The sequence below is a fragment of the Pleurodeles waltl genome, chromosome 5, assembly GCF_031143425.1.
Source record: "Pleurodeles waltl isolate 20211129_DDA chromosome 5, aPleWal1.hap1.20221129, whole genome shotgun sequence".
Lineage (NCBI taxonomy): Eukaryota > Metazoa > Chordata > Amphibia > Caudata > Salamandridae > Pleurodeles > Pleurodeles waltl.
The window spans coordinates 858,084,031-858,109,520 of NC_090444.1; the positions used below are offsets into that span (position 1 = coordinate 858,084,031).

The 25,490-nt window shown below is 45.4% G+C and overlaps 1 protein-coding gene across 1 annotated transcript in view; it reads right to left on the reverse strand.

Annotated features, from left to right (window-relative positions):
- LYST (lysosomal trafficking regulator) overlaps positions 1 to 25,490 on the reverse strand; it is a 2,674,875-nt gene that overhangs the window by 1,590,253 nt on the left and 1,059,132 nt on the right. Inside the window, 3 exon segments of the mRNA XM_069234946.1 lie at positions 636 to 773; positions 7,539 to 7,688; positions 7,798 to 7,971. Coding sequence (XP_069091047.1) covers positions 636 to 773; positions 7,539 to 7,688; positions 7,798 to 7,971 — 462 coding nt within the window.

The following is a 25,490-nucleotide window of genomic DNA, read 5'->3' on the forward strand; positions in this document are numbered from 1 at the left end:
CCTACACAAGGGGATTGAGATGCTTATTAGTAGTCCCTCTGTGATCTCCATTGGAACAAATGTATCTGCTACACGGATTCAAGGAGAGAACAATCTCCTCCCTACTAGCAGCAAAACACACCATATTTACACTTTGGAGAAAGGCTGCAGTACATGGCTTCAGTAAGAGGCTGATGAAGTTAGGGTTGCATTTAAGCAAGGAGTAATTAGCGTGTGAAATGGAAGAGAGTGAGACAAATCCAGAAAATTGGGGGCCTGTGCGCTACTTTTTGGCTAGAGATTGTTACAGCATAGCACATAGTAGCAAACTGAAAGGAAATTGAGAGCCCTTTGCTTAATAGGGCCAGTGGTACTGGATGGGGGCAAGCACTGGGTGCAACGACAGTGACGGGCCTATGCACTTTAGTCCTCCCTCCAGTATTTTGTTTGGGACTTGTGTCCTGATCCTGCGCATTTGCCAGTGGCAACAGAACGGAAGGGAAACCTGTATCCTTTCACACCCTGTGGAGACCTAGGCAGTTACAAGTGAAAGACAAACAACCTTACAATAAAAGGCTTACAGAGCAACTTACAAAAAGTGTTACTAGTAACATGAATGCACAAACAGCATTTTGAAATAAGTCAGCATTACGTACCTGCAGGACTTGACAAGTAAGCAAGAAGTGATGAACTATTTGAGCCTGTAATAACTGCTTAATGTTAAACATCTGTTGAGGATGATCAGATCTAATAAGGATTTCCAGAGCTGACAAAAGTGTTTCCCAGACACCTTGCTAAAAGAAAAACAGGCAGTGAGGAAAAATATCAATGAACACAACTTTCTGTTTGAATGTTGTGCATAATACATCAGTTGCAACGTATTGAAGAAAATAGTGCAAGCGTAGTAAATAGATTTCTTTGGAAACAACATCAATACTGATTAAACAAAGAACAGTCAAGGCAAGGATGCTTGTAGATTTGTACATTTCTATAGCACTGTACATGGAAAGGGGGGGGGGATACAGTGACCAGCATATTTGGCAAATGTGGAGTGGATTTCGGAGGACCATTTAAAATAAGGCATGCAGCGGGCCACAGAGAAAAAGAGATAAACAGATAATAGATAGATAGTTAGAACTAGAAAGGCACTGAACAACTAAAATAGCTAAAATTCTGCTAGCTCATCACCTACGTTTTTATACCCTGACAAAATCTCTGGAAATGTGTTTTTGTTTCTGTTTAGAAGGTCCAAGGAAGAGAGTTCCTATGAGTGTTCCTATGTGTGGGGCATGGCTACTGAGAAAAAGGATCAGCCTTGTTTTGGGAACTTCTACGAAAGCAAAGTCAGCAATTATAAAGAACGTCATAGCATAAGCCATTTTAATATGAGAGCTAAAAAATCAGAGTAGACTGATGGAGAGCCCTGCGTGTGAGTGCCATTGCGTTAAATAGCACTCTTTTCCACACAGCAAGTCAAAGCAATAAATGGAGAATAGACTAATATAATCCCATATAGACAGGCTTGTATGCAACTGTGCAGCTACATTTTGAAGCAGATGTAGTCTGCCAAACAACGTGGCAAGAGCCACCAGGCTCTACCGTAATACAACTTAGACTTGACTCTTAGACTTGAATACAGCATTGACAGAGGGCACATGATGATGGACCTGTTTAAAAGGCAAAAAAAGTTTGAAAGTGCTCTTCTGCACAAAACTGGTGCCAGAGACCTTTGTGCATGGAGCTTCCAATGAGAGGTCTGCCCAAAAAATGGTGACACGTTTTCACACTTTAGTGGTTGAATCTAGAGGAGCTATCATTAGAGGTGGTCAGCTTAATGGCTTCCATTGAGGGATGCTGCCTTTGGTGATAAGTAGCTTTGTTCTGAGTCAAAACATTGACAACTATCCACCAATTTAAGGACTTAACTGTCCTTATGTCTAGTAGGTTTCGTGACTTACCAAGAATCAGCAGCAGGTCATGTTTTACGTAACAAAGTAGACCCAGGCTATATGCAGCCCTTTTGAAAGGGGTTGCTTGTATACCCCGAATGAGAACAGTGATACGTATAGAGCGATGGAAGACCCATTAACTCATTTTTGTGGCTCTAAGCTGCACAGTGGCAATGCAATCAACTGAATTCTCCCCTATTAGCCAGGGCACACTCCTCCAAAAAAACAGGGCTGATGGTGCTGAATGCAGCTAACAGATCTAAAATGAACAGAACTCAGACACCACTGCAATCTACCAATCCCCTGAGCTCACTAATTAAAAACAAGACCACCAATCAAGTCTGTATTGTAGCAAGGATAACATTTAGCCCAAAGTAACTCTAGAAGTCTAATTTCCTCGGATGAAATCTGGATTTGAGTGATAATCAATATCCCAGTAATTTTGGAAAATAGAGAACTAAGGAAATATGACAAACTAAGGACCCCTACTTTTAAGGACTTTTGTTTTAGTAAAGGCTCTACAGTGGATGATTTTGTAAGTAGAGAGAACCGTTCACTCCCTTATCTCATGGAGCTTTTTAAAACAATGCTTGTGCCTTCCGAAAACCAAAAGGGGTGGGGGTGCTTTGTGGATCTTGACTGGGATGGCGTTTCATAATCCTGGAATCTGGTCTTCTCCTATCTGTACATCAGAGTATATATTCTAGCAATGTTGCTGCTACAAGCCTTGAGAGGCCTTCCAAAAATCTTCACTATGGATGTCAGGTCTGCTGAAACACCATTCTTGCTGGACCTGTAGGTGATGCAAGTGGTTCTGTAAATGATGCGGGTGTTCTGAGGAAGCCAACATAGATCTGTGTTGGCGTCTTCCTGTACAACTTCCAAAGACCTTTTAAGTGGGTTGCCAGGCATGAATAATGCTCTTCAGGAGAGTTAAGTTTGTTTCAGTGATGTGGGCCAGAAGGGCATTGTATGTGTCATGCTGTGGCAGGACACGCGCATGGATCGCTATTCTGAAATTGCCCTCTGGAAGGAATGGCATTATTCTGTTGAACTGGGACTGCTCATGTCAGACAATTTTGGTCTTGAGTGTAAGCTGTGTCCTGAAGATGGTGATGCTGTTGACTTTCAAAGTCTAGCAAGTATGCAGTATAGCAGGTTTGTTTAATTGCATTATCCCAGGCATTGCAGTTGTTTGTTGGCAATGGGAACAGACTCCATCTTTCTCACATTCCAACTGAAATTGAACTAGACATTAAGGTTTGGATGATGGTGAAAGTGCTCTATACAACTTGATGTCTTTACTGGTTGTGACGCCAGCTAATGTTCAGTATCATCTGCATGCTAATGAATGAAGATATCCTGGTTCAGCACCAATACTCTTACAGTCCATGGGAGTGAAATGGTAGTTTAAAGACTATCAGCACTGCCCCCACTTCTCTCAATCTGCATTAACAAATACATTCCTGAAGTCAGACAACTGGAATATGGAGTTCCTATACTTCTGAAATGAAGGACCAAGAAGGGCATGTTCAATAAGTTACCTACCTTTGGTAATGATTTTGCTGGTGGATATTTTAACTGCAGATCCTCACCATCTGAATTTCCCAGGTGCCAAACTAGATGCAGAATTTTTCATATCAATTATTCCTGCCCGCTGGCAGGTGATACCGTCGAACTCCACAGTAAACTTGTACTGGCTCTGGGAGCAATGTACAAACCATATATAGGAGTGCTCCCTTGCACTGATGATTGCTTACCTTTGCACTCATCTACAACCACAGACGAGGATCTGCTGCAACAAAATAGAAGGACAATGTGGAAAATCCAACTTGGGACTTTTTTAAATTCCTAAAAAAACACTCCTCCAAACAGGGAGGAGGAATGGTGATGAATTTGCAGTTAGAAAGAATAACCACCAGAAACAAAATTACTGAAGGCAGTAACTTGTTCTTAAGGTGGATACTCCTAACTGCAGATTCAGTCATCATTTGAATGGATACCTAAGCATTATCCCCCAGTAATGGAGGATCCGAGTGATGAACTTAAACCAGGAAGTCATGCAGGACCACAGGGCAAAACTGACCCATCTGCAGGCGTCATTGTTGAGACAGCAGTGTCTGATGGAGTGTATGGATGCTAATGTAAAAGCCTGCACATATAACATTGGCAGATGTACAACACAGAAACACCCGTTGACAATATCTTGGCACTAACGCAGTGTGCCTGAAGTCCCTCAAGAGGTTCCCTCTTGCCAAGGCTGAACATATTGTTATGCAAAGGACAATCCACCTGGACATGCTTTCGGACCTCACTTCCTTTCTTGGCACTGGCAAAGCCAATACAGAGCTGGTCACTCATCCAGCTCTCTTTTGTACACTAGATGTAAAAGCCACAAACTCTTTTTTGGTCCAAATAGTGAAGCCTCTTCCCCTTAGAGAGATGTGGCAGAGCCAAAAATGCAAAAAATGATGGACTCTTCCACTTGGAAGGTTATCACCAACTCCGGCAGAAAAGGAGAGCCAATGTGCAGCACACATTTATCTAAGAAAAAGATGGTTTAAGGAGGTTGCAATGACAGTGCCTACAATTCATTGACATGACACACAGAAGCTACTGCAGTAAGGAATAGCTTCGCTTGATGGACTGGACGCTCCCGGACTGACATTCAGGGTCATAAATTCGGGCTTATCGGGGCTCTTATATTACCCTCTATTTGACCACTGGAATCATCGAACACCCACGGCAGTCCTACCCAGGACTGGTTATCGTCTCTTTTTCACTTACTGAACTTACTGCTTTCTTCTGCCCCTGGCCGGACGGGCCCAGCCTTGATAAAGTCACTTGTGTGACGAAACACGTGTTGGCTGTTTCCTGTAAGACGACACAAACCTACACCTGTGAATAAAGACTCTACCAAAACACCAACCCGGAATCATCGCTTTACTCTTCGCTTTTGGATTCACAATACTTGGGCTATACTTTCGTCCCAGAAACATTGATGAACTCTTACCTCTCTGTGTGCCTTGGTCTACCTGTATTCATTGTCATTGTGTACCCCGGTACACAAATCTTTGTGCCCACTAGGGTAGTGGGGCACCCGACCGAGTGGCACCTTTTTTCTCATCTGACTCACTGTGTTGCTTAAATAAGAACTGTAACGGAACGGAAGTGCGGCATCCTTACCACTCACTACCCTTGTATATTTTTGCATCTTAAAGGTCAGCAATCTCAGACAACAACTGTTCATAGGTTCAAGGGGCATGCACATTAAGAATATTGTGTTATGCAGATATGTAGAGCACACTATCACCAAGAGGGAATCCTGGCATTGAGCAGGTGTGAGTCTAGTCAAACAAAGGGACTAGTGGGTCTACTAAAAAATCCATGTCTTCAGCTTCTTGCAGAATTCAAGAAATTAGGAGGCTTTTATGAGTAGCGGCCGGTCATTCCACGCTTTAGGAGCAATGGAGAAGATTTGACTGCTAAATCTGGTTTTCCATGTGTGCAGAACATGTGCAAGTAGGAGTCCGAAAGAGTGGAGGTGCCTGGAAGGTTTGTGAAAGCAGATGCAAATGGTGAGGTATGCTGGACAAGTGTTATGTAATGCCTTGAAAGTGTGGGTAAAGGGTATGAATTGTGCTCATTTCTGTATGGGAAACAGTGGAGTTCCTTCAGATGTAGTGTGATGTGATTCCGGCATAGAGGTTGAAAGTCATTATGACTGCCGAGTTCTGAATGGTGTGAAGTATTCTAGTGTGTATTTGTTGATCTCAACATTGAGGATGTTCCCATAGTCGAGCTTGCTTGTGACACAGTGGTGTGTCACTCTTCTGGTGTTGATTGAGAGCCTTTTGAAAAATGAATTGGAGAACTATTATAAGGCCACATTAAGGTATATACTGAAAGATGTACGAGGAAACATGCACGTGAGCCCCTTTAAAAAACACAGGATCACAATAGAGAACTTGAATAAAGAAATCTGATTAAGCAAAAGGCCCATAAACCCATGTTGGGTCAGAGATACAAAAAAAAACACAAAATATCCAAAAATCTTGTCTTCACAGGGTCAACTGGATGGTGAAAGCCTTTATCTAATAACCAGAGAAAACAGATTAGGTAGATGGGCATCTAGCAGCAAGAATAACAGCCACTACTAAAGCAGGTAAATCCAATCCACTTAGTTGGTGCTGCACAATCACCATGCCCTGTTGAGATAGGAGGTCCTCCAGAACAGGAAGACAGCTCGGAGGGCTAGCTTAACAGATTGGAGTACCACTCAACCCTGACTCACTCCAAACCGAACAAGTTGATCAGAGTCTGGTCTTTGTTAGAGTATTTGTCAGGATAGGTCTGTGTGAGCCCAAATATTTGTTTGATTTAGTTAGTCTAGGAGAAAAGATGAGAAGATCCTAATGGAGTCTGTAGTGTCAGCAGTTGGTGAGGAATGATGATGGAATTGCACAGCGTCGTAGCTGGGGATATGTGTTAGTGGAATGTGTATCTGACTATAGAGCCTTGATTACTTTGAGGAGATGGGGTGAAGTATGGATAAAATGAGTAGTTGTGTAGTTATATAATTAAGCAGAAGTGTTATGACTGTAGTAGTGTAGGGGTCGCTGTAGTTCAGAATTATACAGTAGGTGTTAGTCACATTGCAGCTGTCCTAAGAAACATTAGAGTGGCTCAAAACAGAGTGGAACGAAACATAATGAAGCAAAACGTAGTGGAGCATATCACATTGCAGTATATTACAGTGCCACAAAACTGTTGAGTAACAAGCAGTGGATCAAAGCACAGTTGAGAAATTACAGTGGAGTAAAATACACTTGAATAAAACACTATGATAGAGCGAAAGCAAACCTGAACATGCCTTTGCAATAGGTGCACTCGTCTCATCTAGCCAGAAGAGAGGTCTCGCATATTGGGTTTAGAGTATACACCCAGAAATCTACAGAAATTACAATGCAATCTCCTGGGGGAATTTATTAAAATCTTAGGATATTTCTTTCTGTTAAGCTTTCTAATAATTGCATGTGCAAAAGTTTTACTAATCATTAATGCTTGTAATAAACATATAATAAAAGTTTCTAACAAAAGCACTGGGGTATTCACCTGAGGCAGGAGCAATCTCAATACTGAGATGCTACCAGTAGTTATCCCATGGAAATACTTAAGACCCCTTTCTGTTTTCCCAGTTCGGTGTCCAATCCTGGGATTGGACCAAGCTCAATCCCAGCTCTCGAAGCTATACCCAAACGATTTCGAAACAAAACAGAAAACCTGTCTGGGAGTTTTTGCTCTAAATCCTCACTTTTCAAATCTTAGTTGGCCAATACTGGTAGCAATATATCTATTTTCTTCTAATAGTATTTTATGCATTGTAATTTGTAGCAGACTGTTGTATGTAAAGTGCCATCATGTTTTGTTACTGCAGGAGAACTATATAAGACTTTGCAGTTATCTCTCCGAATAATGTAAACATTCTATATAAAAAGTACTTGGACAGAGCAGGTGTTTATTTTAAAGAAATCTAAAGAACATACAATATTAATGCATATCTGCATTATTTCCTATGCCTTTAGAAAGAGAGTACAACAATTATCCCACCTGTGCTTTGGACCATATTTTCCAGTCTAAAAGTAATTCTTCTAACAGTTTAACATCCTGGATAACTGCAGTGGAATCCGTCTGAAGTCTGAACTGTCCGCTCTCAGTGATGTGAATCATTTGTTCATCACAGCATCCCATAAGAATGGTCTACCAAAAAGAAAGATAGCTTAAAACAGTTCAACAATTTGAAACATGTTTTAATGTAGTACTGTGTTGTAAAACAAGGTCTCTCTCCCTCTCTTTGTCTGGATCTTACCTTCAAAATGTGAAATCCCACAATACACTTGGGTTTGTTTAACAGCTGACGAATTATCAGGTATCCATCACAATTTTCCATCTCTTGCATTCGTTGTTGGTTATACTTTATAGAAGAAAGTATAACTTGTAAAGCCAAAGCTTGAGGCTCTTCAAAGTTGCTGACATCCACAACCTGAAAAGAACAGAACATAACGTTGAAAGGAGAATGCTACTTATCTGTCATCCTGGATCTCCACCAGGGGAATCCTCATTAACCTCATTAAAGTCATAAACACTGAATTGTCCTGCCCACACAAGGGACCCTGGAGTACTTTCTTAAAAATATATATGAATATTAAATATATACATGTGTTCAAAGCTTTTCAGTAAAAAAGGAAGCTTTAAATAGAGGAAAGACTGCTCCTGGAACCTAGGAGTCACACAGGCAGCTTCTGAGGGCCCCAGCTTCCATTCCAGGGGTATTCTTCAGAGAGTTCAATTTTGCATTAGACACACCCCAGACAAATTTAATTCCCCATTACTACAAGTGCCCACAACTGGCAATAACCAATTGTTTTTATAACGTTGCTTCAATACTGGGCCCTGTTTGATGTTTGGAGATAGTACAGCCCTGATCTTCAACTGTACAACTATCACTCCCCCAATAGATGACCTGTGCATGAACCGAATCCTAGGCTAAGCTCAGGTTTTTCAAAGTTCTCCTTGGCAGATTACCTTGGTAGATTCATATCTGATCACAGTCCTCTAATGACTTGCCTCCAATGGGGTAGCACTCTTCTCCAATTCTCATCTGGTGCTTTCAGGGCACTGCTGTGGAGGATCTCCCATTCTGGTCATCCTTGGCATCCTGTATTCATTATTATTTTCAATTTCAGGCATGTTCCACTGAATCCCCCTCCACCGAATGGGATGCCCGTGCAGTTCTTGTCCATGGCCCCCATATCCACAAAGCTGCACGAGTCCACAGGATAATCGAGGAGGACCTAACCAAAGCAGCTAACAGTATAGAGCTACAGATAATCAATTATCTTAGTCTGCTAATGGCGCTACACTCTACTCAAACCCACAAGGCCTCCTTGATGGAGAAGCTCAGATATCTAGACTACTGGAGTATATCTCACCTGCACAAGCAGGGGTGCTGACCACTCACGGCACTTTCCAGGTCCTTATTACTGAGCTTATGATTCTACATAATTCCCTGGTATTTACACAAAGGGAAATCATCCTCTGCTTCCACAATTATTACAATCAACTGTACAGCGATGGCCTTGCCAACACTTCACCCCAGGTATCTGATTTCCTCAGGGACTTCCCAGCCAAAGGTTCCCCCCAATGACAGGGAAGATATTGATGCCCTGTTAACACCCCTTGTGAGAAAGGAGGCCTTTTGTGCCCTTGCGGCTTGGAAGATGCCAGTGACTGATGGTCTTCCAATGGACTTTTACCAGGCATTCCCAGAATTTGTCGCCCCCAGACTGGCTGGGAAGTGACATTAGAAGGTGGTCACCTCCTGCGGACACTTAAGGATGCCCTTCTGGTCCCCTTCATAAATTGGGGTTCCCCCTTGTGAACCACCCTTCTATAGGCTTATTGCCATTCCACACTCTCCGACTATAACATTCTGGGAAGAGTTTTGTCCTCCTGTATCTTTCCACTCCTCCCTCAACTAATCCATCCACCTCAAAACTGGTAAATCTTCCATTGGAAAACTTTGCTAAACCCCAGATTCCTCCATAGACTCCAGGAGCCTACTATTTCAACATGAATGCAATTGATAGCCCTTAGCTTTGAGCTCACACAGACTTGTGACGCTTTGCGATGTGAGTACCTTTTTGAGGTCGTTCCAAGCTTCGGCTTCTAAACTCGCACCATGCGACTCATTCAAATACTTTGCTCAAACACATCTGCATGGGCTCGGGTGGGTTAACTATTTTCCCCCTCCTTCAACATCAGCAAGGGACAAGGCATGGCTGCCCCATGCCTCCACTGTTTTTTGCCTTAGCCGTGAAGCAATTGGCATTGCTGCTGAGGGCGAGGGGGGTGGTTTGGGGTATTTCCCTCACTGACAGGACACACTAAGCTTCCTTCTATGCTGAATACCTCCTCATATATCTCGGGGACTTCAGAGGCAGAATTTCCAAAATCACCCAGCTCATTACAAACTACATCAGTGCGTCCAGCCTATGAGGCAACTGGCCAAAATGCTGCATTTCCCGCTCATGCCGAACACTCCTGAGGCCCAAACAGAACTTGTAGGAAGGCCCTTCACTGGGAGAGGGTACCGTTTTGCTATTTGGGAATCGATAACTATCTTAATGACAGAGACCTACTTGATGGCAATCTGACTCGAGCAGTGAAAGCACTTACTTCCCAGATTACATTTTGGATGACTCTCCTGCAGCGCCTTCTCGGCGTATTGCACTTTCAAAAATCGATGTTGTGCTCCACATATTATATCACTTTGACAATCTAACAAACACTTTTCCCATCTGGGTTTTCCTTGGCATGGATAAGCTCCTAGGTGAACTCATTTGTCACATGGGGAAGTGCAGAGAGGCACTTGCCTAGCTCCATCTTCTAAACTTAGGTCTATGGGATTCTCATTATGAACTATATAACCCTGCTGCCCAGCTCAAATTCTACGTGGGTGGAAACATGCCCACTTAGAATAGATTAACTAAACAGTCTCTTACTGACAAAGACCCATCCATTCCAGACTCATCCTTGCCTCCTTCACCTCATTATTGGGCTATTTTTGCCAATATGCCTTACCAAGAGGGTGATTCCACATGTCCCTACCATTACCTTTCTGGGCCTCTCTGAACCAAGCCCCCCTTCGGGCAAGGGAAGTTATGCCACAGGCATAACTCAAACCTTAATATCTTGGAAGATCTGCTTGAAGAGGACCAATTTCTCTTGATAGATGAACTAACAGACCTGTTTGATCTCCTAAGATGCCAATTCCTATAGCAAGGCACCATTCAACACATCCTTCACAAATGCTGGTTCTTAACCAACTTCGAGACAGACTGTCCAGGCAGTAGTGTTTGGTAAAACATGTGCAGAGATGCCCTTAGTGCCAACTGACAGATGTCAAGGACTGGAATTCCCATGCTAAGGCAGTAGTTGCAACTTTGGCCCTGGTAGAATGAGCATTCAAACCCTCAGGGGGTTGTTCCTTAGCCAGTGTGTAGCACATTTAAATGCAGAGTATGACCCAACTGGAGATGGTTCTCTTCTGCACTGACTGACCAGTCTTCGCATCCACATAACCAACAAAGAGTTGATCATCCCGGAACTCTGGTACGATCAAGGTAGAATTCCATCACTCTTTGTGGGGCCTGGGACTGGAGTCTCTCCTCTTCCTTAGAAGGATGCAGGGGTGCATTAAAAGTAGTCAAGGTCAATGATTGGCCTACATGGAAGGGCGTAACCACTTTTGGCAGAAAAGAGGCCCTCGTGCGAAGCACTAGTTTGTCAGGACAGATGGAAAGGTAGGGCGGCTGGGATGACAATGCCTGCAGCCCACTCACCCTGTGGACAGATGACTGGCCACAAGGAAGGCTATTTTCAAAGCGGGAGGCTTGAGAGGATAATTGTGGAGAGGCTCGAAAGGAGCTCACATAAAAAATGGCAAAACTAAATTAAAGTCCCATTGGGGCATAATGAATTGAGATGGAACAAACATTTGGGTACGGCCTTTAAGGAACCTATTTACAAAGGGAGACTTAAACAAGGAAGGTTGATCAGGCAACTGCAAAAAAGCAGAAATGGCAGACAGATGACCTTTGAGAGTGCCCATAGCAGAACCCGGCTGGGCCAGAGAAATGATAAACAACAAAACCTCAGAAAGAGTGGCAGAAAGGGGGTCTACATATTTGCCTGTGCACTATGCCACAGACTTCTTCTGACAGGTATATACCATTTTAGTGGGGGGGACAGGTGGCAGGTCAAAAGCAGTCAACTGCCACTGCTCAATATCCACACAAGAAGGCGGAGACTGGACAGGTTCGGGTAGAGAACCCTTCCCTGCTGCTGCAATAGAAGATCCTCCCAACTGGGCAATCCGATGGGAAGATCGAGGGTCATGCTTAGTAGCTCAAGATACCAGACTCTACGTGCCCAGTCTGGAGCCACAAGGATTACTTGGGCCCAGTGGTGCTTGATCTTCTTGGGAACTCTGGGCAGAAGTGGTACTTGCTGAAAGGGGTACAGGAGGCCTGAGTTCCACTGGAGACGAAAAGCATCTCTGAGCGACTGCCGCCTTGGAAACTCCAATGCACAGTACTGCTTACTGCTGGCATTGTACGTTCTCTATGGAGGCAAACAGATCTAATCAAGGTTCTCCCCATTGCTGAACGAGACCTTGCCCCACCTCCGGATGGAGACCCCATTTATGATCGACTAAGTATTGCTGGCTGACTTCGTCTGGTCTGGCGTTCAGAGAGCCCACAAGATGTTTTACCACCAGGGAAATGCCCTGTTATTTAAGCCACATCCAGAGCCACAGAGCCTCCTGACAAAGGGTCCACAACCCCACTCCATCTTGCTTATTGCAGTAGCACACGGCAGTGGTGTTGTCCGTAAATACCTCCACTATCTTCCCTTTGAGAGAGGGAAGAAATGCTTTCAATGCTAGTCTGATCGCTGGGAGCAGCAACAGGTTAATGTGGAGTCCAGACTGCGCCGAAGACCAGATGCTCTGATCTACGCCCCTCTCAGGTGGCCACCCATCCCAGGAGTAACATATCTGTCACTACTGTCAGATCTGGATGAGGAAGGGCGCGGGATTTGCCTTTGACCCAATTGCAGTTTGTTAGCCACCACTGAAGATTTCATGCCGTTCCTTCCGAGATCTGGACCATGTTGGAGAGATTCCCCTGATGCTGCGCACACTGGAACTTCTGGTACCACTGCAAAGCCCACATATGCCAATTGGCATGTGTCACCAGCAGGATGCAGGAGGCCATGAGGCCCAGCAACCTCAGAGTCAGCCTCACCGATATCGAGGTTAGAGGCTAAAACATCGGTATCATAGCATTAATATCCTGGACTTGCCGCTCTGTAGGGTTAGTCCAAAATTGTTCTGTGTCCAGAACAGCTCAGATGAAAGGGCGCATCTGAGAAGCAGTCAGTTGTAACTTCAGCACGTTTACAGTAAACATCAGTGAATGCAGGTCTGCTGTAGTGTGGAGCTGAGAGACTACAGCCTGGGATGAGCCGCCATCAACAGTCAGTTGTCGAGTTAGGGGAAGACTGAAATCCCTGATCTGTGCAGATGAGCTGCAACCACCACCATCACCTTGGTGAACACCGGCAGGGGACTGGTAAGGGCAAAAGGGCAAAAAGAACTGAAAGTGCTTGTGGCCTCCCATCAACTGCAAGTAACGTCTGTGGGCAGGCAAGATGGGAATATGGACATAGGTGTCATGCAAGTCCAACCCTGCCATCCAGTCTCCTGGGTTGAGGGCAAATAGAACCTGAGCCACAATGAGCATTTTATTCTTGGAAAAGAGATTGGGGGAGCGAAGGTCTAGGATAGGGCAGAGATCCTTGTCCTTCTTTGGTACCAGAAAGTAGTGGGAATAACAACCAAATGTAGATTTTTGGCTTTATAAATTAGTTTTATATTGGCAATGGCTCAGTATATCCCCCCAAAAATAAAGTTTTGCATAAGCAATTACAAAAGTATGCTGTAGAATTGAGTATGTGGCAAAGTGTACTAATACTGTGTCTTTTTGTGTATTTTAGTGCCTTTGGAGAACATGCAGATACACAAAACAATCTCACAGATGCACACACTCACCGACGGATTCATAACAATACTTCTACCTTCTCCACAGAACATAGTTTTAGAAGGAAGGTTTTAGCCAGTCAGCAGAGATGGCATCTTGGTGGACGCTACTGCCCAGGCCCTAACTCGGGTAACTGAAGACAGCTCTGAGGTAGGCTGAGACAGCAGCTACTGAGACAGCATCTGAGGAAGAGGAAAATGGAGCAGAATCTGGAAATGATTTTTCAGTCAGAGAAGTTCCATCCAACAACTCGTTCTCAAGAGATTCTAAGGGACATGATGATGGCAGTCATTATGTCCCTTTGAAAGCACAGTCTGTGCAGCGGAGCAACAGTAACAGGTTGGATCTACCCAGAAAGCAGGCATATGTGGCATCAAGCATAGACGGAGAACTCTCTTGACAGCCTCCCAATTTAGTTCAGCCCCAAATTCCACCTTTCATTGGTAACACTGGATGTAAAGTTGATACAGCCACTTTTTTGACAGATTAGTATGTCCATCTCTTTTTGGGTGTTGACTTCCTTGAGCAAACGGTGCAGCAAACAAATCTGATTGTCAAAGAATTTCTGAGGGAGGATGGAGGCAACTCTACAGCCTCATTCAAGGGCACACCAGTGGAGTCCTACTTCTCTTGAGGAACTGAAGATATTGTTGGGCATAAAGCTCAAAATGCGGTTAGTGAACAATTCAACTGTGCAATCCTACTGGTCTACTCCCATGGTTTGGGTAACCCACACATCTTCGCACCCTACATTAGCAGTGATGTTTTATTTGCTATTGCAGCGTATGCTGCATTTCAATGACAATTCTGTAAAATTGCGCCAGGACAATCCAGACCATGACAGGTTGTTGAAAATTCAGACTGTCGTTTCTGTCAGCTTTTCAGAGATTTACTCTCTTGGAAGGAATATATAGACTGAAGAGTCCTTGATCCTGTTCAAAAGGTGGCTGCTGTTCATGCAGTACACTGTGAGCAAAAGAGCTTGCTATGGCATCAAGTTGTATATGCTATCTGAGAGCTCTACTGGCTAGGTGTGCAGCTGGAGAGTATATACAGGGACTCCACTCTAACCTGTTTAGTGCGGGCATCGGCCACACTACCTCACTGGTGCGGGTCACGACCAGTGGCCGACACCAGGGAGGGGGTTAAAAAACCTTGGTTGCGCCGTACCCGAGGATTATTTTTTTTTTTTTTTAAAAACCCGGGAGACACGGAAGATCTTCCGTGTCTCCCCCTGCCCCCCACCCACCCCTTTATGATGTCAGTGTGCCGCATCACTGTTTTGTTTTGCGGCCGCTTCCTGCTCCGATGGGTAAAACGACCCAACCGGCCTTCCTGGCATTCAGGAAGGCCTCGTCTGAAAGGGGAGACTCTCCCCTTTCAAACAAGGCCTTCCTGAACAGGCATCCTGGCTGCGATCGAGGGCCAGGAAACCTCACAAGACACCAGCGATTTCACTTGGGGGGGGTCGGCCCCCTCGGCAAACAGGCTGAATCCCCACCACCCGAGGGCATTATTATTATTTTTATTTTACTGAAGGTACGTGTCCCCTGGGGACACGCCAGATCGCGAACCCCCGGGACTACATTTAAGAAAATAAAATAAAAACTTAAATTAACAGGCGGTCGCCCGTGGGCAGGGCGACCCACTGTGGGGGGCAACAATTTTTTTTGGTAGTTGTAAGTTTTCCCTGGGAACCATTATGCCCCCCCAAGGAAACTATATAACTACTAATAAAATATATATACCGTATTTTCCGGCGTATAAGACGACTGGGCGTATAAGACGACCCCCTACTTTTCATGTTAAAATATAGGGTTTGGGCTATACTCGCTGTATAAGACTACCCCTCTTCCAACGCACACCAAATAAAAATTTTAAAACATCAGATTTGATTTTAACATGGTAATTTTAATTCAAATGCTTATGACATGCAGGTACTTAGTAGGAAAACTGTCACTTATAAACAGAAGGCTATTTGTCATCAAACATGTAAACATAAAACAGTGCAAGTGGAATAGCCTGGAGCACATGCAGGAATACGTGCCTGTCCAGACAACTGCCAGCGAGGATTGCGGCACACGGTAAGGACAGCTCAACTCACGGTTGACCAATCAGCTCTGTGTCCACAAGTAGCTGAATCTTGTGGGATGCGGAACCCATCATATGCTTGGAATCGATTTCCAAATGCAACGCACGGTGGCTCAGCTACAGGGCGCCTGTCCCTGAAGTTTCAGCACACCGTATACCGGCGTATAAGACGACCCCCGACTTTTGAGGAGATTTTCAGGGGTTAAAAAGTCGTCTTATACGCCGGAAAATACGGTATATATATATATAGATAGATAGATAGATAGATAGATAGATAGATAGATAGATAGATAGATAGATAGATAGATAGATAGATAGATAGATAGATAGATAGATAGATGCATGTGTGGTTTCCCTGAGGGCTGCAATTGGCCCCCAGGAAAACCAGACCCACATATAAAAGTGATATATATATATATACATACATATATATATATATATATATATATATATATTTGCCACTAGTTGTCTTGCAGTTGCAGCTTGCGTCTTCACAGCAATGCACATACTTTAACTGAGGCGTTTCAACTGTAACTTTTAGGCAGCAATAAAAAAGTCAATTAAGTCTTGAGATTATGTTTCTGCTACCAAAGGATCAGACTTTTGCCTAGTGGCAGTTTTGGTGCCATAAAGAAGAGCAGAAGGTTTATATGCCTACTGCAAAAAGCAAATCGGTATTTTATGTAAATAGCTGATTACATTAGTAAAGTCAGTCCTTAACTGTCCTATAATCCAAATGAAATGTATGTGCGGAGGGCGCTATGGAGAGATGAAGGGCACTTTTGCTGGATGGTAGTAAGGGAATCCGAGGAGAAGGACATGGGAGTGGGAGTGGCAAGTAGCCGTACAAGGTTTGTTCCTGTACTTGAGGAAATCATGGACTTGCTTATGGCCTACTTGACACCTTTATCTGCAGTCAGAACGTGGTAGGAGCTCTTTTCGCCAAATGACAATTACATTATAATCCCCATATTGCACATAATGGTGCACAGAACACGTTGTTACAACGGAGAGTGCCATTTGTGGCAAAACAAAGTCTTGACTAGTTTTTCAAGTGTTTTTTTAGGGAACTTTTGTATCAAACACAAGGACCATCCTGAATTTCCACAAGAACCCGAGTAAGTTTAACAAGCCAAATAAATGTCCTGTGGGGCAAATTCACCAACACTTCTACTTGTTTGAAAGTAAGTAAACCTAAACTTGAATCAAAATCAATGTTATTAAAAAGGACACAGGACACTATCTTGGATGATGATGATTTTCACTTATTCAGTATTAGTACAATATACATTTCAGTATGTTTTAAAATAAGTGTAGAGGACGCAGCTCTCAGACAGTAAACTAATAAGTGAACAACAATAGGGAACAAACCAGTGAACAGATCCTAAGGTATATGATTTTACACATTCACTAGGAGATACCATATATGAGCAGATAGGTTCTTAACTTACGTACATTTGATATAAAATCCTATGTAACCTTGGGATCTGTTCACTGTCTTGTTCTATGTTGTTGCATACGCATTAGTTCACTGTCTGAGCCCTGAATGTTACAAAACAAAATCATAACATTACAGAGAACTCTGCACTCAACGCTACACATATAGGTAGATGGTTTACCCTGATTGCCATGTTCATCATCAAATTTGTATATGTGCAGTTTACTATAAAAGTGCATTACAGTCGTAGCACTGCACATAACAGTGGATGTGACATATGCTACATTCTCACTGACTACCCTATGTGTTAAAAACTAACATTCTTTGTAGTATATGACATGTTCTTAAAGGAACTTCAGGAGTATTCCCCCAGCATGTTTGCCTTAGTTTCAAAGGTAGATATGCTCTCTCGGTTTGAGCAATGTAGGTCTCAGAAGCCATTCTCGGACACCCCCAACTTGTATCCACATACTGGAAGGAGTTGGATTTACAAGAGTGAGCGCACTAAAGACGCATGTAAGACATGTCTTCCTGAGCCTCATGTGGCTATCATGGGAACTATTAGTAAAGGTTCACTAGCCATGCGTTTGGTAATGTTCAGAATGGAGGCGGTTATTTGACACGTGGAAAAAATGTAGTCAAGCCGCTTTTTCATTTGTGAAGGTTGTGGATGCACTAAATGGCAACATGTCTAGACGTGTGTTTATAGAGGTTTGTTTGGTGTGTTTGTGTGCAATTTGGTTGCTTTTTTTTGTTTTTTTTTAATTGTATTATATTGGCAAGTTTTCAAACATACATGACACAATAGGCATTACGGACATATGTAAGTAGCTGATAATAACTGCAGGAAAGTAGCCTCTTTCTAGCATGGTTAGCCCCATTTTTGGCCTGTTTGTCAGTGTGTTTGACTGTGTCTACTGGGATCCTGCAAACCAGGACCCCAGTAGTTATGCTCTCTCCCCCTAAATTTGGTTGTTGGATACTGTTAACACAGTATTAAACTCATAATTGGCATACTGGTGGCTCTTGTAAGTGCCTAGTATATGGTACCAAGGTACCCACGGCATTGGGGTTCCAGGGGATCACTATGGGCTGCGCCATTTCTTTTGCAACCCATACGGAGCCCATGCAAAAGCTTCTAAAGGACGGCCATTGCAGCCTGTGTGAAATGGTGCATGCACCATGTCACAGCCATTTACACTGCACCACGTCACTTATAAGTCACCCATATACCAAGCCTTCCAACCCTGAAGGTTGGGTGCAGAGTACCTGTGTGCGAGGGCACCACTGCACTAGCAGAGGTGCCCCCACATCGTCCAGGACCATTTTCCTTGACTTTGTGAATGCGGGGACGTCATTTTATGTGTGCACTACTTATGTATAGCTTCACAATGGTAACTCCAAATACGGCCATGTTTGATATCAAACATGTTGGAATCATATCCCAACAGCTTTAGCAAGCATTGGTTGTAAAATTCCTTGCAGTCTGGGGACTCCTTAGAGGAGCCCCAGTACTGCCATTACAGCCTTCTGAGGTTTTCCAGGCTTCCCCAGCTGTTGCCACCTCATAGACCGGTTTCTGCCCTCCTGTTGCTTGAGCAGCTCAAGCACAGGAATGCCGAACAAATGATTTCCTTTGGGAGAGGAAGGTTATACCCTCTCCCGTTTGAAATAGATGTTACAGGCATGGGAGGGGTAGCCTCCCAGAGCCTCTGGAAATGCTTTGAAGAGCACAGATGGTGCCCTCCTTGCATAATCCAGTCTACACAGGTTCAGGGACCCCAAGTCCCTGCTCTTGCCGAAACTGGATGAAGGAAAGGGGAGTGACCACTCCCCTGTCCACCACCATCCCAGGGGTGGTGCTCAGAGCTCCTCCAGGGTGTCCCTGGGTTTTGCCATCTTGGATTCCAAGTTGGCAGGACACTCTGGGAGCATCTGAGTGGCCAGTGCCAGCAGGTGACGTCAGAGCCCTCCCCTGATAGGTGATTACCTGTTAGCTGACCAATCCCCCTTTCAGTGCTATTTAGGGTCTCTCATTTGGGTGGTTCTTCAGATTTGGACTGCAAGACTCCAGCAGGAATCCTCTGCATCCTTTACTTCACCTTCTTACCAAAGAAACTGCATCTGGACCCTCCAGGAACTCAACAAAACTGCAACAAAGAAGCAAAGATGACTTCTGCAAGATTGTATCTTTAACTACTGCCAGCAACAGCAACTGTTTCCCAGTTGTGCATCCTCAGAGGACAGCCAGTCTTCAGGCCGTATCAGAAGAATGAAGGAATCTACCTTGAAGTGAAGGAGCTGCTTCCCTGCTGCAGTAGGCACCCCTCTGCAGCGATGACCAGTGCCTTGCGTCCCCTCTCCAGTGCATGGATCCAGCAACACGGGTGGTGGACTGAAGTGGTCCTGAAGTCCACCTGTCCAACTTTGGAGGAGGTAAGAGCTTGTCTCCCCACGCAAGACAGTACACCCGTGCAGCGCGTGTTTTGCTGTTGTCAAGGCTTGTTGGCATCCTTCCACGAAGTTCTTCATGCACCGTGCGGCTCTGGCCCTCAGCACTCCTTCCTGCAACACACAGGTACCTGCGTGGTTCTCTGGCAGCATGGGATCCCTTTGTGTAGTGCTGCGTGGGCCTCCTTTTGCACCTTCTTTGTCCCCGTGCTATGGGACTCCTGTGCGAGCTCCCTGGTCTTATGAGGACTCTCTGAGTTATTTAGAGCCCCCTCTGACTCCCCCTCCTGGGCAGAGGCCACAAGGTCCCTCCCGGTCCCGGGCAGTGCCTTTGCGTGTATCAAGGCTTGTTGGCAGAATCCAGCGATTCAAACCAGACTGCAATCATCCATCCGGCAGGGGACATCATCCGCACCAACAACGAACCCAAAACCGTCTTCTTGGGTGCAGTACTGGCTGTTCTTCTTCACCAGTGGTTCTTCTGTTGTACCTTCATCTGGGTTAGCAGGAGCTCCTGTTCTCCCTAGACTTTTCAATGCTTCTTGGTCTTGGTTCCCTTCTTCCACAGGTCTTCAGGTCCAAAAATCCATTGTTGGTGTCTTGCAGTCTCGTCTGGTTCTTGCAAAATCTTCTAGCACATTTTCGTGTGTGTTCTAGGAAAGTTACTGTGATTTACTCCTGCTTTCCTGGGCTCGGAGGTGGATTCTATTACTTACCTTTGGTGTTTTCCAGTACTCCCAGTGCCCCTCTACACACTACACTTGCTTAGGTGGGAAAACGACTTTCGAATTCCACTATTTTAGTATATGGTTTGTGTTCCCCCTAGGTCACTTTCTAACTATTGTGATTTTCACTATTTGCACTGTTTTCCAGCTATTTCTGCATTCTAGTGCATATACTGTGTATATTACTTACCTCCTAAGGGAGTATAGTCTCTAAGGTATTTGTGGCATTTGTGCCACCAAAATATAGTACCTTTATTTTTGTAACACTGAGTATTTCCTTTCATGTGTGTGCGTACTGTGTGACTACAGTGGTAGTGAATGAGCTTTGCATGTCTCCTAGTTAGGCCTTGGCTGCTCATCCACACTACCCCTTGAGAGCCTGGCTTCTAGACACTGACTACATTTCACGAATTAGGGATAACTGGACCTGTTATAAGGTGTACGTACGTTGGGTACCCACTACAAAGTAGGCTAGCCTCCTACAATAACCCAACAATTTTTTGCATAAATCCAAACTGCCCCATCCCAGAAATAATTGTTCTCCCAAGTACCCACCTCCACTTGGCAATGCCAGCATCGCATGTTGGGTCATATGTCATAGCATACCAAGGGTATGCTGAGGCATATTCAGGTCGTGGACTCTATCCTGGACTTAGTGGAGAAAGAGGTGTTATGTCCATCAAGAGTAGCTGGGCTCTAGGTGTGACTTCGAATCTCAGTGCACCCTTGTAAGGGTTGGGGACATTAAAGTAATGCCAGTGTACAAAAAGAAACAAAGAAAAACAAATTCCCAGCAATTTTCACTGACCCTTATTCAAACTCAAACTGCTGTATCAGGGAGTTATCATGAAGCCTACAGGAGGACAAGGAGGGGGACTATCTGGGGCGCCCCCCCCCCCCTTGGGGAGGGAGAAGGAGCCCGGCTAGGCCCCCTGTCACCAGCGACGCAAGTACCAAACTGGTCAAATCTCTCAAATAACCAAGGTAGTCCTGCACAATGCTCCAGTCAGTCCATGAAAGAGAGGTCATCACCGCTATCCCCACCCAGCAGTCTATTTCTGGGTCATCAGTGTCCAAGGGCAACTCCCATTCATTCACCACCTTAGAAAACAGGTTCGCTATTGGCCATTGGCCTCCTACGCACTCGACGTGCTTCCTCCTGCAACAACCCTCTATTCTCAGTATGGGTCCACATGGTCACATCTCTGACCCAGGTGTCAACTTTGGCTGGGCAACGTACATCCAGGCCATTGCTATGCGTCTCTTGTCTTGGATAATGGCCAGGTCAAATAACCTGTTTCTGAATTTCTTAGGCAGGAGTCTAGGGAAGGCTCCCAAGAGACACGTTTTGGGAGTATTTTCAAATGTCCGATCTAAGGTTCCAATAAGTTTCGCAACTACCACCTCCCCCTGTAGATGGCTCTGATCCTGTGTGGGGTCCGGTAGGTCCTGTGCATATAAATATACTGGATATACTTGGAGGGGAGTATTGCAGGACACCTTCTGGGGGTAAGCCAATGCCATTTCCCACTCTGTGTCCCCACTTCCGTCCACTGGCTCATTTGTTCTGCCATGAAGCAAGTTATGGAGTCACTGTGGGCCAACCCAACGAGTGGAAGCTCGGGAGCATAGAGAGTAATCGCCCACATCCGCCTCACGCACAACTGCCAATAGCTCAGAGCCTTGGATAGGAGAAGGTTTGGCCAGGGGCCCTTACTGCAGGTCAAAGCAACTTAGCCAGTAGCATCCCCAGGTTTGGAACAGAACCTATTGGTCCAATGTCTGCTAACCCAGCCCTGACCAGCCATCTGGTTATCCACTGAAGCTGCAGTAGAAGAAACTATAACTCTAAGTCTGGGACTCGAAGCCCGCCCCCAAACAGGATGAGGGGGATGGAGGAGGACCAGGGGCTGGGGGGGGGAGGGAGGGTATCAAGTGCAATCTTGTGATGGCCAACATTCCAGATCAGCTTGAATAAGTGAGCATCCAGTTGCCGAAATCAGTGCAATGGGACTCGCACCGGGATATCTGCAAATTAATAAAGGAGCACACCATTTTGGAGATCACTATGCATGCCATGATGGGGACTTTAAGAGATCTCTAAAATGGGACACAGGACATGAGCGATCTCACGCTCTACCCATGTTTTCTTCCAGTCTCATGGGTGATCACCATACCGGTGTGTGGTGCCCAACGGCCATCAGAAGGATAGCTGTTGGGGTGCGGATCACCACTGATCACCGGGAACACTCATGTTTTGCCCCAATTCAATCATAATCCTGACTAGGGGCCAAACTCTTCATGGAGTTGTAACACACAGAGGACATCCTTTTTAACATTATTCAGGTAAATCAATAAATCATCTGCATAGAAGGTGACTTGAACCCTGTCCTCAAACATAATATCCCAACTCTCACCCTCCACATGAAACCAATCTGCCAAAGGCAAAAAGGGGTGGGTGACAGTGGGCACCCCTGACACATGCCCTGGAATACTTTGTACGCACAGAGACTGTACTTGACCTCTACCATAGGATGTGCATACAACAGTCACACCCACGGCACCCATCATGCCCTCAATCCTATATGCAGCATGACTGCCTCCAAATAGTCCCAACATGTTGAAGGCCTTCTCCAGGTCAACCAACATAATCATGGCGAATGGGTGGTCCGCTAGGTCTTGGCGATAAATGATGTACTAAAGATGGCAGAGACTGAGCAAGGTATTGCGGGTAGGTATGAACCAATTTTTAACCATGGGAATCAAGCCCTGCATATGAGGTAGCAGCCTGGCGGCGAGCACCTTGCTTAATATTTTGAAGTACACATTAGGCATGGAGAATGGTCTGAGGTCAGTGACTGCAACCTCCGGAGAACTGAACTTGGCAGAGGTACTACCAGCGCCTCCCTAGTCGTGGCTGGAGCAATCTGGCCTTGTATGCTTCAGCCTAAACTCCACGTAAAACTCCAAATGGAGTCCATCTGGAAACTTGCCAGTCCCCATAAACCTAATAGCTCTTCTTATTTCCTGGGTCATTATTGGGCCTCCCAAGGCTTACCCAGCATCAGTAGGGAGGTGCTTAAGGGCCAGTCGGCAAAAAAAAATGCCAGACTTTATCGGAAGGGCAGTCATAAGGGGCCAATACAGAGAAATGTAATAGTCCTGGAATCCCTTATTGATGTCCCTCAGGCGAAAAGTGTCTCTCCCCCCTGAAGCCAGAAGATGGGTAATGGGGGCACCTGCGATTCGCGTACTCTTGGTAACTGTGGTAGAGAAGATGCTCCAGGGCTATATTATATTGATCTCTGGATTCTAGTAACTACAGGAGTCCATGTGGATCTGGGCCCTGCTCATTATCCCACTCATGAAGTGCATCTTCCAGTCTTGTGATCTTTTGAACAAGTTCCTGGCAGATACCGAGCGTTTGGCAAAAGCAATAGCCTTGCACGCCTCTGAAGGCCTCCCACTCTACTCTCCAGTTCAAAGCCATCCCAGAGTTAGTAGCAAAGTAGTGTTCCACCTTGTCTAATAAGAAGGTATGGAAAGGTAGGTCCGCAAAAGCCGTTCAATGTAACCTCCATATGAGTATGGAAGGGCGGTCCTCTGTTGATTGGAATGCCAGGAGGAGAGGGCTGTGGCTAGAGAAGGTTTGTCTTAAGTATTCTGCATGGGTAACACAACCACTCAATGCCCTACACTATAGAAAATGGTCTATTCCTGAATGCACCTTGTATATGCTGGATTAAAGAGAATAGTCTCTTTTCGCTATGTGCTGGGTGGGCCAGTCATCTTCCATGTCCCAGAGTGACATCCAGTATGTCAGTGTTGCTGCCACTCAGTGGGAATTTTGCCCAGGGGTATATATGCTACCAGGTACTACCTGGTGGCCACCTACTTGACGGTCCGCTAATACAAAGTGACCATCTTTGTCTATATGAATCAACAGTTCCTCAAAAGGCGCGCCTTCCTTGACACAAATCAGTGTCTCCTCTTTCAAAGACTGAGAATGTTGAAGCATGTATCTGAACCATCCAGTAGAGTCGTAGACACTCCACCTCTAGTCCTATGAGTTGTGTCTCTTGGAGCATGGCTAATTGGGCCCCGCCTCTTAAGGTACATCAGTATTTTGTGGTGCTTGGCTGCTGACCCTATCCCCTGTACGTTCCATGTCAACAGTTTGTAAGCATTCTGTGTGGAGGTCATGGTGAATGCAGTGAAACAGACAAGGCCAGGACATCACCCCCACCCCAACACCCACCACATGTAGAACTCACATCACCGAGACACCCCCCTCGCCGGCGAACACATGCACTTCCAGATCCACACCGACCCCAGGACCACCATCAGAGGAACTCATCTACAGACCCCCTGGACCACGCGCCCTCTTCAGCGAATCCATCGCTGACTTCATCTCCCCGCATGCCCTTGCCTCGCCGGACTACATCCTCCTCGGTGACCTCAACTTCCACCTGGAACAGAACAACGACCCCAACACCACCACCCTGCTCGACAACCTCGCCAACCTCGGTCTCAAGCAACTGGTGAACACCCCCAACCACATCGCCGGACACACGCTCGACCCCATCTTCTCCGCCAGCAACCACGTATTCTTCAGCCACTCCTCCGTAATACACTGGACCGACCACAGATGTGTCCACTTCACCTTCAGACGCGAGACGCTCCACCTCCGCACACAACCCATCCCACGCAGACATTGGAACAAAATCCCCACGGAACAGCTTCTCTCCACTCTCAGCGACAACCAACCCACCTTCTCCACCGACCCCAACGACGCAGCTCTCAGCCTCACTCATTGGATCACCAACTGCGCGGACAACCTCGCACCCCTCAGACGCCTCCCAAGACAGACCAGCACCAGGAAACCTCAATGGTTCACAGACACCCTCAAGGAATCCAAAAAAAACTGCCGTACCCTTGAGAAAGCCTGGCACAAGGACCACACCGCAGAAAACATGTCTGCCCTCAAAAACGCCACCCGCGAACACCACCAACTGATCCGCGCCACCAAAAGAACTTCCTTCACAGACAGACTGGACAAGAACACTCACAACAGCAAAGAACTCTTCAACATCGTCAAAGAGCTCTCCTATCCTAACGCCAACTCCAACTCCATCACGCCCTCACAAGACCTCTGCAACTCCCTCGCCACCTTCTTCCATCGTAAGATCAC